The sequence below is a fragment of the Zootoca vivipara genome, chromosome 1, assembly GCF_963506605.1.
Source record: "Zootoca vivipara chromosome 1, rZooViv1.1, whole genome shotgun sequence".
Taxonomy (NCBI): Eukaryota; Metazoa; Chordata; class Lepidosauria; order Squamata; family Lacertidae; genus Zootoca; species Zootoca vivipara.
This window is the reverse complement of record NC_083276.1, coordinates 91,062,376-91,076,016: the sequence shown is the minus strand read 5'-3', so window position 1 is coordinate 91,076,016 and position 13,641 is coordinate 91,062,376. Positions and strand designations below refer to the sequence as shown.

The 13,641-nt window shown below is 41.4% G+C and overlaps 1 protein-coding gene across 5 annotated transcripts in view; it reads left to right on the top strand.

The window, feature by feature from the left end:
- The window catches only part of SEMA5B (semaphorin 5B), a 358,202-nt gene that overhangs the window by 185,803 nt on the left and 158,758 nt on the right, over positions 1-13,641 (top strand). For all 5 annotated transcript variants that reach the window (XM_060278773.1, XM_035128943.2, XM_035128952.2 and 2 more), the window contains one exon: positions 5,660-5,862. In XM_060278773.1, coding sequence (XP_060134756.1) covers positions 5,691-5,862 — 172 coding nt within the window. In that variant the 5' untranslated portion in view covers positions 5,660-5,690. The remainder of the gene's footprint in view (positions 1-5,659; positions 5,863-13,641) is intronic.

Below are 13,641 nucleotides of genomic sequence, written 5' to 3'. Positions count from 1 at the left end.
CTGGACACGTTCCAGCTTGTCAATATCCTTCTTGAACTGTGGTGCCCAGAACTGGACACAGTACTCCAGGTGAGGTCTGACCAGAGCAGAATACAGTGGTACTATTACTTCCCTAGATCTAGATGCTATACTCCTATTGATGCAGCCCAGAATTGCATTGGCTTTTTTAGCTGCTGCATCACACTGCTGACTCATGTCAAGTCTGATCAAGATCAGCTTTGTAAGCCAGGATTTTTATTTTGGGAGCGCAAACTGTTTATGGAAGTTGATCCGAAGAATTGTTTACTTTACTTCATCATTCTTCTACTGCTCCTGAACTTTTAAGTGGGAGCCTTGGGTTACAGATTGGCTTTGCCAAGACTGCTGTTTAACTAAATTGTCTAATAGTTTTGTTGCTCTTGATAATATCCGTTTTTCTTGTTCACTGTATTCTAATGTTCTTCAAGAACACTTGAAAAGTGAACACTGTAAGCTTGTCCACACTTACCTTTCCTCTGCTCATTCTAGGCACAGTTCTTGATTCAAAGCTTCATGTCTGAGTGCTCTTTTTCTTTCTTTTTTTGCTCTGGAGCCTTCCCTGCGAAAACCTGCTCTTTAAAGCTCAGTTGGAGCAAATGTAAATCCATGGAAAACCTTAATTGACATTTGCTCTGGACTATTCCCAACCCCAACCCCCCAGTTTACGGTCATATAGTAAGCAATCATTACTGTTCTCCTTGCTTCCCTAGATTCCCAAGCGATTTCAGTGGCATAGTTAACCTCAGCTTGCTACATGGATATAGACAACTACCTGCAGATAGCACCTACATTTGATCTGCCATGCAGCAAGTTTTGAAATGGCTACCATGTGCTACCTCCACTATTGGAGGCATTAAGTCTGCTGGGGATTACAAGTGGAAAGAGTGCTGTTGCATCTGAGTTCTGCTTTTGGGCTTCACCTAGACATCTGATGGGCCACTGTGAGAACAGGATAGTAAATTAGATGGGCCACTGGCCTAATCCAGCTCTTCTTATGTAGTTCTGTTGCATCAGTTTGTAAAGTACAGCATTTTATATACAAAGTTTGTCTCTAGTCTCTTCTCTAAAAGATTTACTGTACTACCTTTTCTGGGGGTGGGGAATCTTCTTTATCAAGCCAGTTGATTAGATGTTCTCATCTTCCATCTTTTGATCATGGAAGTACAGCCTAATTCTACATGCAGAATCCTTTTTTCATTAAAATAATGTTTCCAGAAGAGAAAAGATTATGGTTGGCGGTAACACATTACTTATTTATCCTTTTTTAGTATTACTAATTAGCACATGGCCTATGGAACCTGGCAGGGGGCACTGTAGAGATGAAGTGTCTTATTGTTCATAAAGCTATTTCTAATTCTTCTGAAGCTTTTGCTTTAGGGGCAAGTTGTTTGCCTCCCTTGTCACCAGAGAACATTGATGGCCACCTACTGCATCTGATGGAATTCATTTGGCTGAAACATTTCTTCCAAATGAAGCAGATAAGGAGTTATCTGATACAATTAAAAGATTATATATATATATAGAGAGAGAGAGAGAGAGAGAGAGAGAGAGAGAAAGAGAGAGAGAGAGGGAGAGAGAGGCAGGGAGCTAGCAAATGGGAAAGCCTAGTTTAGCACTAGCAAATGCGATAGGGAATGTTTCATTAACAGCAAACCAATCACGTTTGCATGCCTCTGTGGAGCTGTTATTTCTGCATTGTTTTTATGATCCAGACACATAAGAAACCAATGGCCAATTCTCACGCTCCAAAGGGAATGTCTCATGTGACCCCAGTTGCTCTGATGCTCATGAGGAGCTTTACCATAGAGCAACTTACCTGGAAGAGGTGGTAGGAACTACTTTGCTCTCAGGTCTTCACGCAGAGACTGGACAAACATACGTTTGGAAGGCTCTCCTTCTGGATTTCCTGCATGGAGCAGGTGCTTGGCCGACAGAGCCCTATCCAACTATTCTGATCATATAAGTCACAGCATATATACGTGTTTAGTCTATGCTGGGTTATGACACAGTAGGCAGGCAATGTTTAGGAGTAGTAGTAGTAGTACTACTACTACTACTACTACTAGTAACTTGTGGTGCTCTAGCTGAGGTAACCCCTCCCTCCCCCAGTTGCTACCATAGGGCAATTCAAGTACCAGCTTGTCCTCCTCCTGAATTTTGAAGGATAGCTATATTTCAATTTGTGTCTTAATTAAGTAGATTTGCATTAAAATGCAAAACAAATTTCTATCCCTACTTGACTAAATTGTTCACACAGTTCTATTGCAGTTTGAAACCCTCCGTTTATGCAAGTGGTTGTGCAAGTGATTCCAAAAGTGGAACAACGCGTCTTGGATTTGATTTCACCAGTCTTGTTTGTAGTATGAGGGTGCAAACACATCTTGTCTGTGTTGACCATATTGACACTTTTGTACCCAACCTATAATTTCTGAAAGGCTTTCAAAATGCAGCACTATTTAGTAAGTGAGCTGAAAGAGAGGGCCTGGCTGCAGCGTTACAATCTAATACACAGAAAGGCAGGGAAGCAGAAGGAATATAATAGGAAAGGAAATGAAGGAGAATGAGCTTCCATATAAAAGCTGGGGAGAGAAGGAATGTGTCTTCCAAAGGGGTATTTATAAACCAGAAACCCAGGGAGGTTTTCTAATATCAGGAGGCAGGGCACTCCAGAGGATGAAGAATAACAAGAGTAAAGGAGATGCAAACCGAGATAACAAACCAATGAGATTATTTTTGCTTGATAAGAAGGCAATAAAATGAAGCGAAGTTGATAAGTGATAAGAAAGCAGAAAGATAAGGAGGGCAAGAAGACTTTTATAAGCTAAAAGAAGTTCCAATAGAATCCTGAGTGGAAATAGAAGTGAAGTAGAGCAGGTTACATGATTAAGAAGAGCAGCAAGAAAAGCTGAACAACTTTGCTGGGCTAATAGTTAGATAGTTAGATAGATAGATAGATAGATAGATGATAGATAGATAGATAGATAGATAGATGAAGAAAACTTAGTACATTTGCTTTTTCTGTAAGTTTGAATGTCGAGTTGTCCTTAAAAACTCCTGCTCATTTTACTTTGTTTCTACCAATGAAAGACCAAAATAAATACTGAAGGCGTTTCAGCTGGCCTCTCAAAGGTTCTTATAAGCAGGTGCGTTGTCTGTAGACCACTTGGAAATTGAACAAAACTTTTGGAATGCACACCACACCTTGTGCTATCTCACGTAGCACTCACTTAGCCCCGGCAATGCCTTGATTCACAGCTCACTACAGTCAGAGTGATGGCTTCCCTTAATTTTAGTAGCCCTCAGTGTCAGGCCAAGTTCCCGTGGTGCCTGATTATATAGGCTCTTTCTTAGACACAGCACTTGCTGAAGTCACTAGACATTCACACTGAGTTTTCCCTCTCATTTATCACAGTCTGTGGAGAAAATTTTAATTTGAGCAGCATTCTTCCCTCCCCCCGCCTCCAGCTTCAGTGAGTGGGGACTTGGAGTTGTAAAGTTTAACTTCTTCTGAACTGAACTGGTGATGATGATTGCACTGAGAGTTTGAGGAGTAAGAGCTTAGTTTTATTGGCAATATTCTTAAAAACAACAACAACACCAAAAACTCGTCCCTTGAAGTACACATACGCCTTCAAAAATATTGTGGCTTTCTTCTTATTGTTTCTTTAAAGGAGTCTAATGTCTTTGTTGCTGTTGGTACTGGCGCGACTTGAATAATAATCACGTTTGACAGTCTGGTAGGCCTTTCAGTTACATTTGGTTTGTCAGCAATTAATATTGTGGGCCCCATTCTGCAAAACCGGACAATATATGCCCCAACTGAATTTGAGCACTCTTTCAGATAATCTCTTTATAGCACAATAAATGTGAAATTGATTCTGGATCCAGAGATTTCTCTAAGTAAATATGACGTCTCTGTGTGGAGATATTGGCACTTTTCCAGTACTTATCACTCTATATTATTACTCAGACCTCCCACCCAGATTTTCCTGTGCCTTCCTCATTACAGGTAGGTAGCTGTGTTGGTCTGCCGTAGTCGAAACAAAATTAAAAATTCATTCCAGTAGCACCTTAGAGACCAACTAAGTTTGTCATTGGTATGAGCTTTCGTGTGCATGCACACTTCTTCAGATACACTGAAACAGAAGTCACCAGACCCTTATATACACCCTTATATATTTTTAGCCATCTCACCCCTTGCTTTTTCCTATAAGACCAATTCAGTCATTAACAGTCATCAACAGGTTTACCACACCTATCAGCCAATCACACATTCCCACCACCCTTCTGAGTAATACCCCTCCCCATCCTCTCACTATATATAAGGGTCTGGTGACTTCTGTTTCAGTGTACTGTATCTGAAGAAGTGTGCATGCACACGAAAGCTCATACCAGTGACTGTTGGTCTCTAAGGTGCTACTGGGAGGATTTTTTTATTTTGTGCCTTCCTCAGTCCTCTTATTGCTAAAGTGAGTGCTGGGTGGAAAGTGGTTGTGTTTTATCAGGGTTACACACTGGATAGTGCCTTGTGGGGTTACTTGTGACAAGCCACACAACTACTTGCCACTGTGCCTTGTAAACCAGTTTTAATGGTTTTAGTTGCTGTGTGATTGCATTTCTGGAGTGCTCATCAAGTGTCAAATGTATTTATCTGTGTTTTAAAAACCCTATCAGAATTTGCAAGTCTGCCCTCACCTCCTACACTCTGTTGCTATTTCAGGAACGTTTACTTGAAACTTCTTAGTATTTTATTATTCTTCCTTGCTGGCTGGCTATGCACAGCCAGCTCTAGGTCACCTAGTCAGCTTCACTTTACCCATCCTCAGATGCCCACAACTCCATAATTTCTGTCTCCCTGCAGTGAGTCTCTTCACAACTGTTATATGAGGACGGGGGACTACAGTACAATTGTATATGATGGTTTTTTACCTTTGTGAAATAGTCCCACAAGTCTCTGTCAAGTCTGGAAAAAGTGTTGAATCTGAAAGAACCGCAAGAAAAGTTCTTTTCCTAGAATGGGCTTCTCACCTCCTGCTTTTCTCCCTGCAGCTATTCTCCAATTTCTGATTTTAAATGGTTCGGCGAGTTTTAAAGTTCATGAAATGGTGGTGATGGGGAGTTTTGTTTGTTGTTCACTCTGTCATAAGCAGCATCAAGTAGTGCCTATGAAACTTGTTCTAACTTATTTTCCATGGCAAAATGTACATAATTATGAATACAGTATAGGAGAGAGTACGCTGTCTGGGAGGGAAGTATGATATTTTTCCAGGTCCGAAATACTACGTTTTGAGAACTGGGAAAATACTCCCCTTCCTGTACCTCCATAAATCTGTTTTGGAGCAGATTTGGGGGTGATGCAGGGTGTGGGTGGGGGGAGAGGGGGAAATCCCATTGCACTAGTGCTAATGTCTGCCCATTACAAGAATTTAGCTGAATATTGCCAAGTGTCAACAGTAACGCATCCTTGAGAGATACTGTGTACATGTTGACATGTTGACTGTTCTCAGTGCTGCTGTTTTGAACATTATTGCAAATTGTTACTCATCATGTGGGCTGGTTATGCGAGTGACAAAATTATCTCACCTGTTCAATTTTTTTTAAGAGATCCACCTTTCGCCTAATTTATTTCTTTATATTTCAGGTATCTTCTGGGGCCCTACCTTGGACGGTGAATGTGCAGCACGTCTTCAGTCATGGTTGTTTCAAGATTAAAGGCTGTTCCACTATCATTGCCAAGCCTTTTCCTTCTCACTTTTCACCTCTCTGCATCGCAGAATATCCTTGTTTACTCTGAAGATGAGCAGCAGTGTTCAAGAAGAGAGCACCCAATGATTTCTTTTGAAGGTGGGAGTCCTTCCCTTCTGATCTCTCTGCTCTGGTTTGAGAATAAGCATTTTAGGTGGATTTGGATTGTCACTTCCTCTTACAATGCAGTTTGCTAATGAGATGCAAGACGAGCTTGTTCAGTGGCATATACTGCTCACATATTTTCTACTTCATCTCTCAGGTTACAAAACCTGCTCTTCCACAAATTAAAATAGGAGCTTTGCAAACTTCTGATTGGTTTTCTTCTTTGTAAAGTTAGCATCTTCTATCTTTCAGTGAAGCGATGGTCATTCTCTCTTGGTAGTATGTGGTAATTAGATGGAAACCTGACCTTTCAACCAGTATATTAAGGGGTATTTGGCAGAGTATAGGATAGTGATTATTATTGGATAGTAACAGAGCAATGTTCTATTCAGGGCATTGAATATCCCATCTTTCTTCTTGTGTTTTTAACCAGATATTGCCAACTGATTTTTTAAAAAAACATTTCTCCACAGCTTTAAGAGCTATATACTTTCTTGTTAGTGAAAGGAAAGTGGAAGAAAGAGACTTTTCAACCTGTTATGTAATGGTTCTACTTGGCCTTAATATCCATACAATGGTATTGCCTGCCCTTTTGTGGTGTTCAATATGCTGCCATTGAGGCACCCTCAAGCCCATTTTCCAGTTTTAATTATTTCTGAAGTGTTGATTTTGCTTTCCCCCCTTTGGGATATGGAAGTGTGCCTGTAATTTGATTCTCCAATCAGGACAAATGAGTGAAGCTACTTGTGACCTTTTGAGAATAGGAAGGAAAGGTTGAAAACTTGCAGACCCTGCTGACTTTTTTTTTGGACGCATCTCCTGAGACAATCCTAGAAGGAAGTGAACTGCTCTTGCTGCATTTCACATATGTCAGCAGGCTGTTTTTTGTTTTGTTTTTTTGTTCTGGTCTGTTCTTTTCTTTTGTTCCATTACTTGTACTTAAATGGATTAAATTAAATTAGTGAAACCTTTAAGCCTGCAAAATAAAATGCCGGCTCTAACGTTCATCCTATGGAACCAGGAAATAAACCTCGATATTTTTTTTAACTGCTCAGTAAATTGGGCAATGTGCTTTATTGGGAAAGAGCAAAAGGCAAAACCCCTGGGACTAACAGAGAACCTGTTTGGCTGTTTAAACCATTAATGTAGTGACAGGCTTGTTTGAACGGAAGGCAAAGCTGAATTATCGTGAACGCACTGACATTTGTGGTTTAAATGGGATCAGGTTAGAAATGATTATTTAGATTTGTATTAATTTTGTGCCTCTGGTGAATCTTACTTTTCTTTTGCTGCTCTATTTTATGTTTTATTATTATTACTGTTCAGAGTTTTGTACGTTTCTAAATTGTTTATGAGTTGCCTTGGGGTTCTGGAGAGGCTGGAAAAAAATGTTTGAAATAGGTACATAAACAAACCAATAGAAGCAGTTTGTACAAACCCAAGGGCTGTTGCTAGAGGAACCGTTTATATTACTAGACAGCCACAGCTAAATTGTACCTATGAGCTGCTGGATACCTCTAGCTTCCTTTGTTTTCTGGCTACAGTTCCAAATGATCAGCCATGGGAAAAGTATGATGTAGACTCTGCGTGGTGTTGTGGAGTGCTAGGAGCTTGTGGTAGGAAATTCCATTTGGTCCCATTGAACACACATAGGGAGACTTGTGCAGTAGTTGCTGCTGCTTGAAATCCAGACGATGTTGGAAGTGATCCACATGGCACCACTTCACTGTGGCTTAGATACCAATCAACCACCACACCATTGCTAGTTTGGGAGAACAGAGCCTCAGACACACCAGGATGTTGAGCCCCAGCACTCTGGCCAGCGCAAAAGAGAATCCATCTGCTGAACAGAGATAAATTCAGTTTATCTTGCTACATTTGGATAGCTCATACGAGCCTTGATTTTAGGCAGAGTGTTATGGGTGGCGTATAGGCTGAATCTCCACCTGAAGCCCCCAAGGTCACAAGAACAAAATTGGTTACGGACGTGCCAGACCAGAAAGCAAAGGATAATTCCCCCATGGCTCTGCTTTACACCTGTTATGCTAAGACCATTCATACTGGCTACATTAGACGATAAGTTATGCTTAATGGTTTTTCTTTGAAAGCACAGTTGGCAAGTGAGTGGTAGCAACCAATCTTGGCTTAGTGTTATAGCCAAACTGAGGATTCTTGACTTTGTTTATTTTTGCATGGTTTGTTTTGCTGAAACAAGCCATAATGACAAAGTCAAGAACAAATATGGCCTTCAGATCATGGTTTATATGGGGCAAAGCTAGACACAGTTCCCAGGTTAGATGTAATGGTAACCCAAGGATTGTGGTTTGTTGTTTCCACAGTAAACCATTATCTGTGGCTTGCTGTGACCTGCAAATGTACCCCTTGTATGCTTTATTTATTTAAAGCATCAACACCTTGCCTTTCTATTAAAATGCTCAAGGCAGCACTCAACAACAGTTAAAAATAAGTATACTATAAAAAACTAGATAAAAGATGAGGAATCGGGTGACGGCAGCAAAAACTAAACTAAAACACACACACACAAGAAAAAACACCCAAGTTGCTGAAGCATCAGCTCTTTGGCAGACCCATTTAAAAAAAGAAATGTATTTGCAAGCTGGTGGAAAGCCATTGCGGAGAGGGAGCAGGGCTGGCTTCTTTTGAAGTTCAGGCACGACTAGCAAGAAGGCTGTGTAGCTTAGAGGAGCATAAGATGCTGACTTCTATGGAGTCAGTCCGCAGGTCTATCTAGCTCAGGATTGCATTATCTGCATTGATTGGTGGCGGTTGGCCCTTCTTCAAGATTCCAGGGATCCAGCTTGGAACTTCTTGCTTGTGCAAAATAGCTCTTCTTTGAAGTTTTATATGGACTCGAGGTGTTAGCATAATACAAAACACAGCACTGGGATGTACCAGGGGTGTTTGAACAGGGGTCTTAGCATAAGTAATCAAATGTAAAAAAGTTTGTGAGAAGGTTTCTGCTTTTAAAACTGTGAGCAGTGTGAAAGAAAACTTCTGCCCCCCCCCCCCGCGGGTTAATCAGCTGCTTTTAATGAATGTGTATCTTTTTCTTTCTTCACAAACTACTTAACTGCTTAGAAGTGCTGTGGGCATTCCTATGTGTCGATTACTGAGCCCGGCAATAATTAACTTGCTAGATTGTCAGCTTCTCAGAGAGCATGTTAATTTTATTTAGAATTTGTTAATTGAATTCCCTCTTGGAATTTCCCTTTTAGCCTCCATTGTTATTTAACAACTTGAGAGGAAATCTTCCTTTTAAGAGAAGTAGGAAAGATATAATTGGTATATTCTCTGAGCAAGGTTTATTTAGAAGGGGAGCAGGTGCCAATCAAGAGAAGTGATTGATCAGTGTGATATGGCAGATTTCCAAATAAGTATTAAACTTTGTTTAATTTCCAAGCAAAGGGTCTGCTGGTTTCTCTTTAAGGTTTCCAGACTCAAAAGAGAGCAGGGCAATTAAAGGCACAGAAGTCCTGTCCACTATTGAGTCTAGCAACCCTATGTGTGTTGCTTAAGGGTTCTTGATTCTTTTCTCCCCTTGAGCTCAGCTGTGGGAAACCTTGGCCCCTCCAGACGTTCTTGAACCACAACCACAGCATCCATGGCCATTGGCCATGCTTGCTGGGGCTGATGGCAGTTGTAGTTCAGTAACATCTGAAGCCACGCCTGCTTTAGATGCTATGGTATGAATACGAGCCTTGCCCATAAATGATTAAAAGTGGTATCCTGTTTCAAACATGCAGGACACCTTTGTCTAGCTTTGCCCATAATTATGGTGAATGGTTTATTCAGCGATTGGAATTTTAGTTCTGATACTTAACAAGGTATTCTGATTGCAACCTCCCTTTGGACTGCTTCTTGCTGTGATGTATAGGCTATCCATACGGTATTTAAAATGAACAAATACATCTTGAAAACAAATATTGGTTTTAGTACGTTAGGTACTTGCTTAGTCGGTTAAAGGCTAGGCTAAAAAGGCCCTTCCCATTCACTTGGAGCTTATGAGAGGATGAAGGGAGCCCTGCATGATTTGCCTCCTCTATCCTGTTTTTTTCTTGGACATTTTGTTGTGTAAGCCTGCCCGTAGGGACTGCCCAATTTTAAGGTTAGTGAACCTTTTCTAAGTAGTTCATGTTACGCATGGAATATGATAGAATTGGAGTTTTCTGGCACGCTCAGATCAAGAAGAGGAGGAGGAGAAGAAGATAGGGGGCATAGTCACAAGCAGTTTCACAGAGGCTAGGGATTTTGGTTCCTATGTACAAACAGTTCCCAGGGCAGCTGCACTCCAGCAGTCAGGAACCTCCATGGATTCCCCCTTCCCCTTAATGTCCAGAGCAGCAGGGGAAAAGGATGCCTGTGGGCTGCTTGGTGAGAATATTGCCCTTTCTGTGGGTCTACATCGGAAGGCACAGCCTTACTGGTTAACCTTGTCCTTTTACCAATCTGGAAACGCTATTAGAGCATGGATTTTGGCTAAAAATAAACCAACCATCAGCTGCTGCATTGCGCACATGCCTGGCAGTGTTGCGGGTTGTTTCAAAGAGACCCATGGGCTTTCCGTTATGGATTTCTTGCCCATTAATGAAATCCCATTGAATGTGAAAATGTGAAAATGAAATGGGAGAAACCGATGCTGATAATTTCCTGTTCTGTAGGCTTTGTTTGTTTGGAAAATGCCACTAATAAAGCCATAGATATTTGCTATTTTAGGAAAGCTGTGTCTCCCCCCCCCCTTTACACGTTCTTTTCTTTTTCTTTAAAAGCAAGTATTTCAGAGTAAAAATCAGCACACTTTACAACTACAGCAACAGCATTTATTTTCTGTTTGTCTGTCTTTGGAGTTTTTAGACACTTAGCATAAACCATGATGAGAACTAATAAAAATAAATCAGTGTGGTGAGCCAGAAAGACCTCTGGAATAAAAGACAGATCTGGGAAAAGTGCCCTTCATTCACAAAATTCTACACATACAGAGAGTCGCTCACGAGCTAGAAAGAAAAGGAAGATTTTACGGTGTGAATTAAAGAGGGGAAGTGATTCAGTGTCTCTCATAGGAGGAGTGAAAGAGATCATTTCACAGAGCCAAGGCAGAATAAGAGCCACCTCTAACTAAGGGGTAGGGAATGGGGAATCACAGGAGGCAAAACAGAAGCATCCAGAAATGGAGAAGAAAGAGTGCTAATGTCAAGGAAGACTATGTGTGAGAGTAAGCAGGCTATCAGTGAGAAAGAGAGGTCATATGCATAAGTAGGAATGGTGTCAAGAGCTGAGAATGCCTGTGCAATTTAAGTCTGTATTTGCATCAGCAGAAATGTTAGCATTATAATCCCTAGTGATTTGGTTCATGATGCACCATTCCCTATTGAACACATGGGGAAAAATACTTTGTATGATCTATGTGTGTGCATACACGCATGTACATATATATAGTATGCATATTTTCTGGTGTGTGCCTAGGATTTAGATTTTTAAAATCAACTTAAATTCGTTGTGGTCAGGTGTGCACCTTCTTAGATCCTGATCATGAGCCTGTGTTTCACAAAAGTATTTAAATAGATCTATAAAATACCTATTTTGCATGCATAACATTTCAGGCTCGTCCTGGGGGTAGGGGTGGGTCCCTGAGAATCAGAGTAGAAAGTATTGAGTATAGGTGTCTTACCTGTGATTGTTATGAGTCTTGTGGAAATGCTGTAGGAGGTTGATCAGATGATTAAGGCAGGAAATTGAGGAGCTGGACTTAGATGAAACTGGGGAGAGTGTTAGTGGCATGGAGAATGATAAGTTGGGACCCCAAGAAATGTCTGAGCCAGAGGAGAGAGACAGTGAGCTGGGAGGAGACCTGGATCCCATGGTGGGATATAGCAGGCTGTTAGAGGAGCCCTCAGTCCAAGTGACACTGGATACTTTCTACTCTGATTCTCAGGGACCCACCCCTACCCCCAGGACGAGCCTGAAATGGGAAGTGATTCAGTGTCTCTCATAGGAGGAGTGAAAGAGATCATTTCACAGAGCCAAGGCAGAATAAGAGCCACCTCTAACTAAGGGGTAGGGAATGGGGAATCACAGGAGGCAAAACAGAAGCATCCAGAAATGGAGAAGAAAGAGTGCTAATGTCAAGGAAGACTATGTGTGAGAGTAAGCAGGCTATCAGTGAGAAAGAGAGGTCATATGCATAAGTAGGAATGGTGTCAAGAGCTGAGAATGCCTGTGCAATTTAAGTCTGTATTTGCATCAGCAGAAATGTTAGCATTATAATCCCTAGTGATTTGGTTCATGATGCACCATTCCCTATTGAACACATGGGGAAAAATACTTTGTATGATCTATGTGTGTGCATACACGCATGTACATATATATAGTATGCATATTTTCTGGTGTGTGCCTAGGATTTAGATTTTTAAAATCAACTTAAATTCGTTGTGGTCAGGTGTGCACCTTCTTAGATCCTGATCATGAGCCTGTGTTTCACAAAAGTATTTAAATAGATCTATAAAATACCTATTTTGCATGCATAACATTTCAGGCTCGTCCTGGGGGTAGGGGTGGGTCCCTGAGAATCAGAGTAGAAAGTATTGAGTATAGGTGTCTTACCTGTGATTGTTATGAGTCTTGTGGAAATGCTGTAGGAGGTTGATCAGATGATTAAGGCAGGAAATTGAGGAGCTGGACTTAGATGAAACTGGGGAGAGTGTTAGTGGCATGGAGAATGATAAGTTGGGACCCCAAGAAATGTCTGAGCCAGAGGAGAGAGACAGTGAGCTGGGAGGAGACCTGGATCCCATGGTGGGATATAGCAGGCTGTTAGAGGAGCCCTCAGTCCAAGTGACACTGGATACCCCAAATTCAACATCACCCGCTCTGGCGCTGCCTCTGCCACCTTCCCCTATCAGCAAACCTCAAACTTTTGCATGGGTGGAATGCAGCCTCCTAAGAGTTGCACATATTACGCTGCCCACTTTTTGTGTCTGGCCACATCCACCTTTGCTGAGGCCCTGCCTACCACTTGCATTGCAACATCCAAAAGGTTGCCCCCAGTGTTACCCTCAGACTATGAAACATTCCTGAATTAACAATAACTCCTGGGTTAAACAATAAGAATGTGGCAATCGAATATTCAGTTACCTAACAGGAAGCCCCATGGAACTCAGATGTTTTTAGTAGATATGTATAAGATTAAAGTTAAAGGCTTTGGCAGTGGATGAGGAATGTGGCTATGAAATGGAGCTGTAAAATCTTCGTCTGAAGTATTGTGAATGTTGTATAAGGAGCACCGAGAATGTGTACATTTCAATGTTAAAAACCTAGAAGAAGTGTATTGGAGGAATTTAGCCTAACACTAAGGGATGACTCTGACAGCGCAAACATTCTTGCTTGTCTGAGGAATGATCTCTCTTCACCTCCGCCCTCATTTTGTTCTGGGGTTTTTCCTAACCTCTCCCCACAGGCCAATTTGGAGGGGCAGAGGGAAAAGGGGAGGGATAACTTGTGCAGGCTGCTGCTAGCAAGACCTGTTAGTTGAATCTGGCCCCATTAGTTGAGATAGGATACCACATTAAGTGGAGGTTGCAAAATTGAACAAGTTACACAAATATCTGCCATTGTGAAATGTCAGAGCAAGTGAATAGAAACAGTAATAAAAGGAGCAATTTGTGCATATCTTCCATAGCCTGTAAAATACTAGGTTGCCCTTTCCCCATGTCCTTTCCCAGTCTTTCCAGAACTAAAAATACCCATAAGGGGATTGAT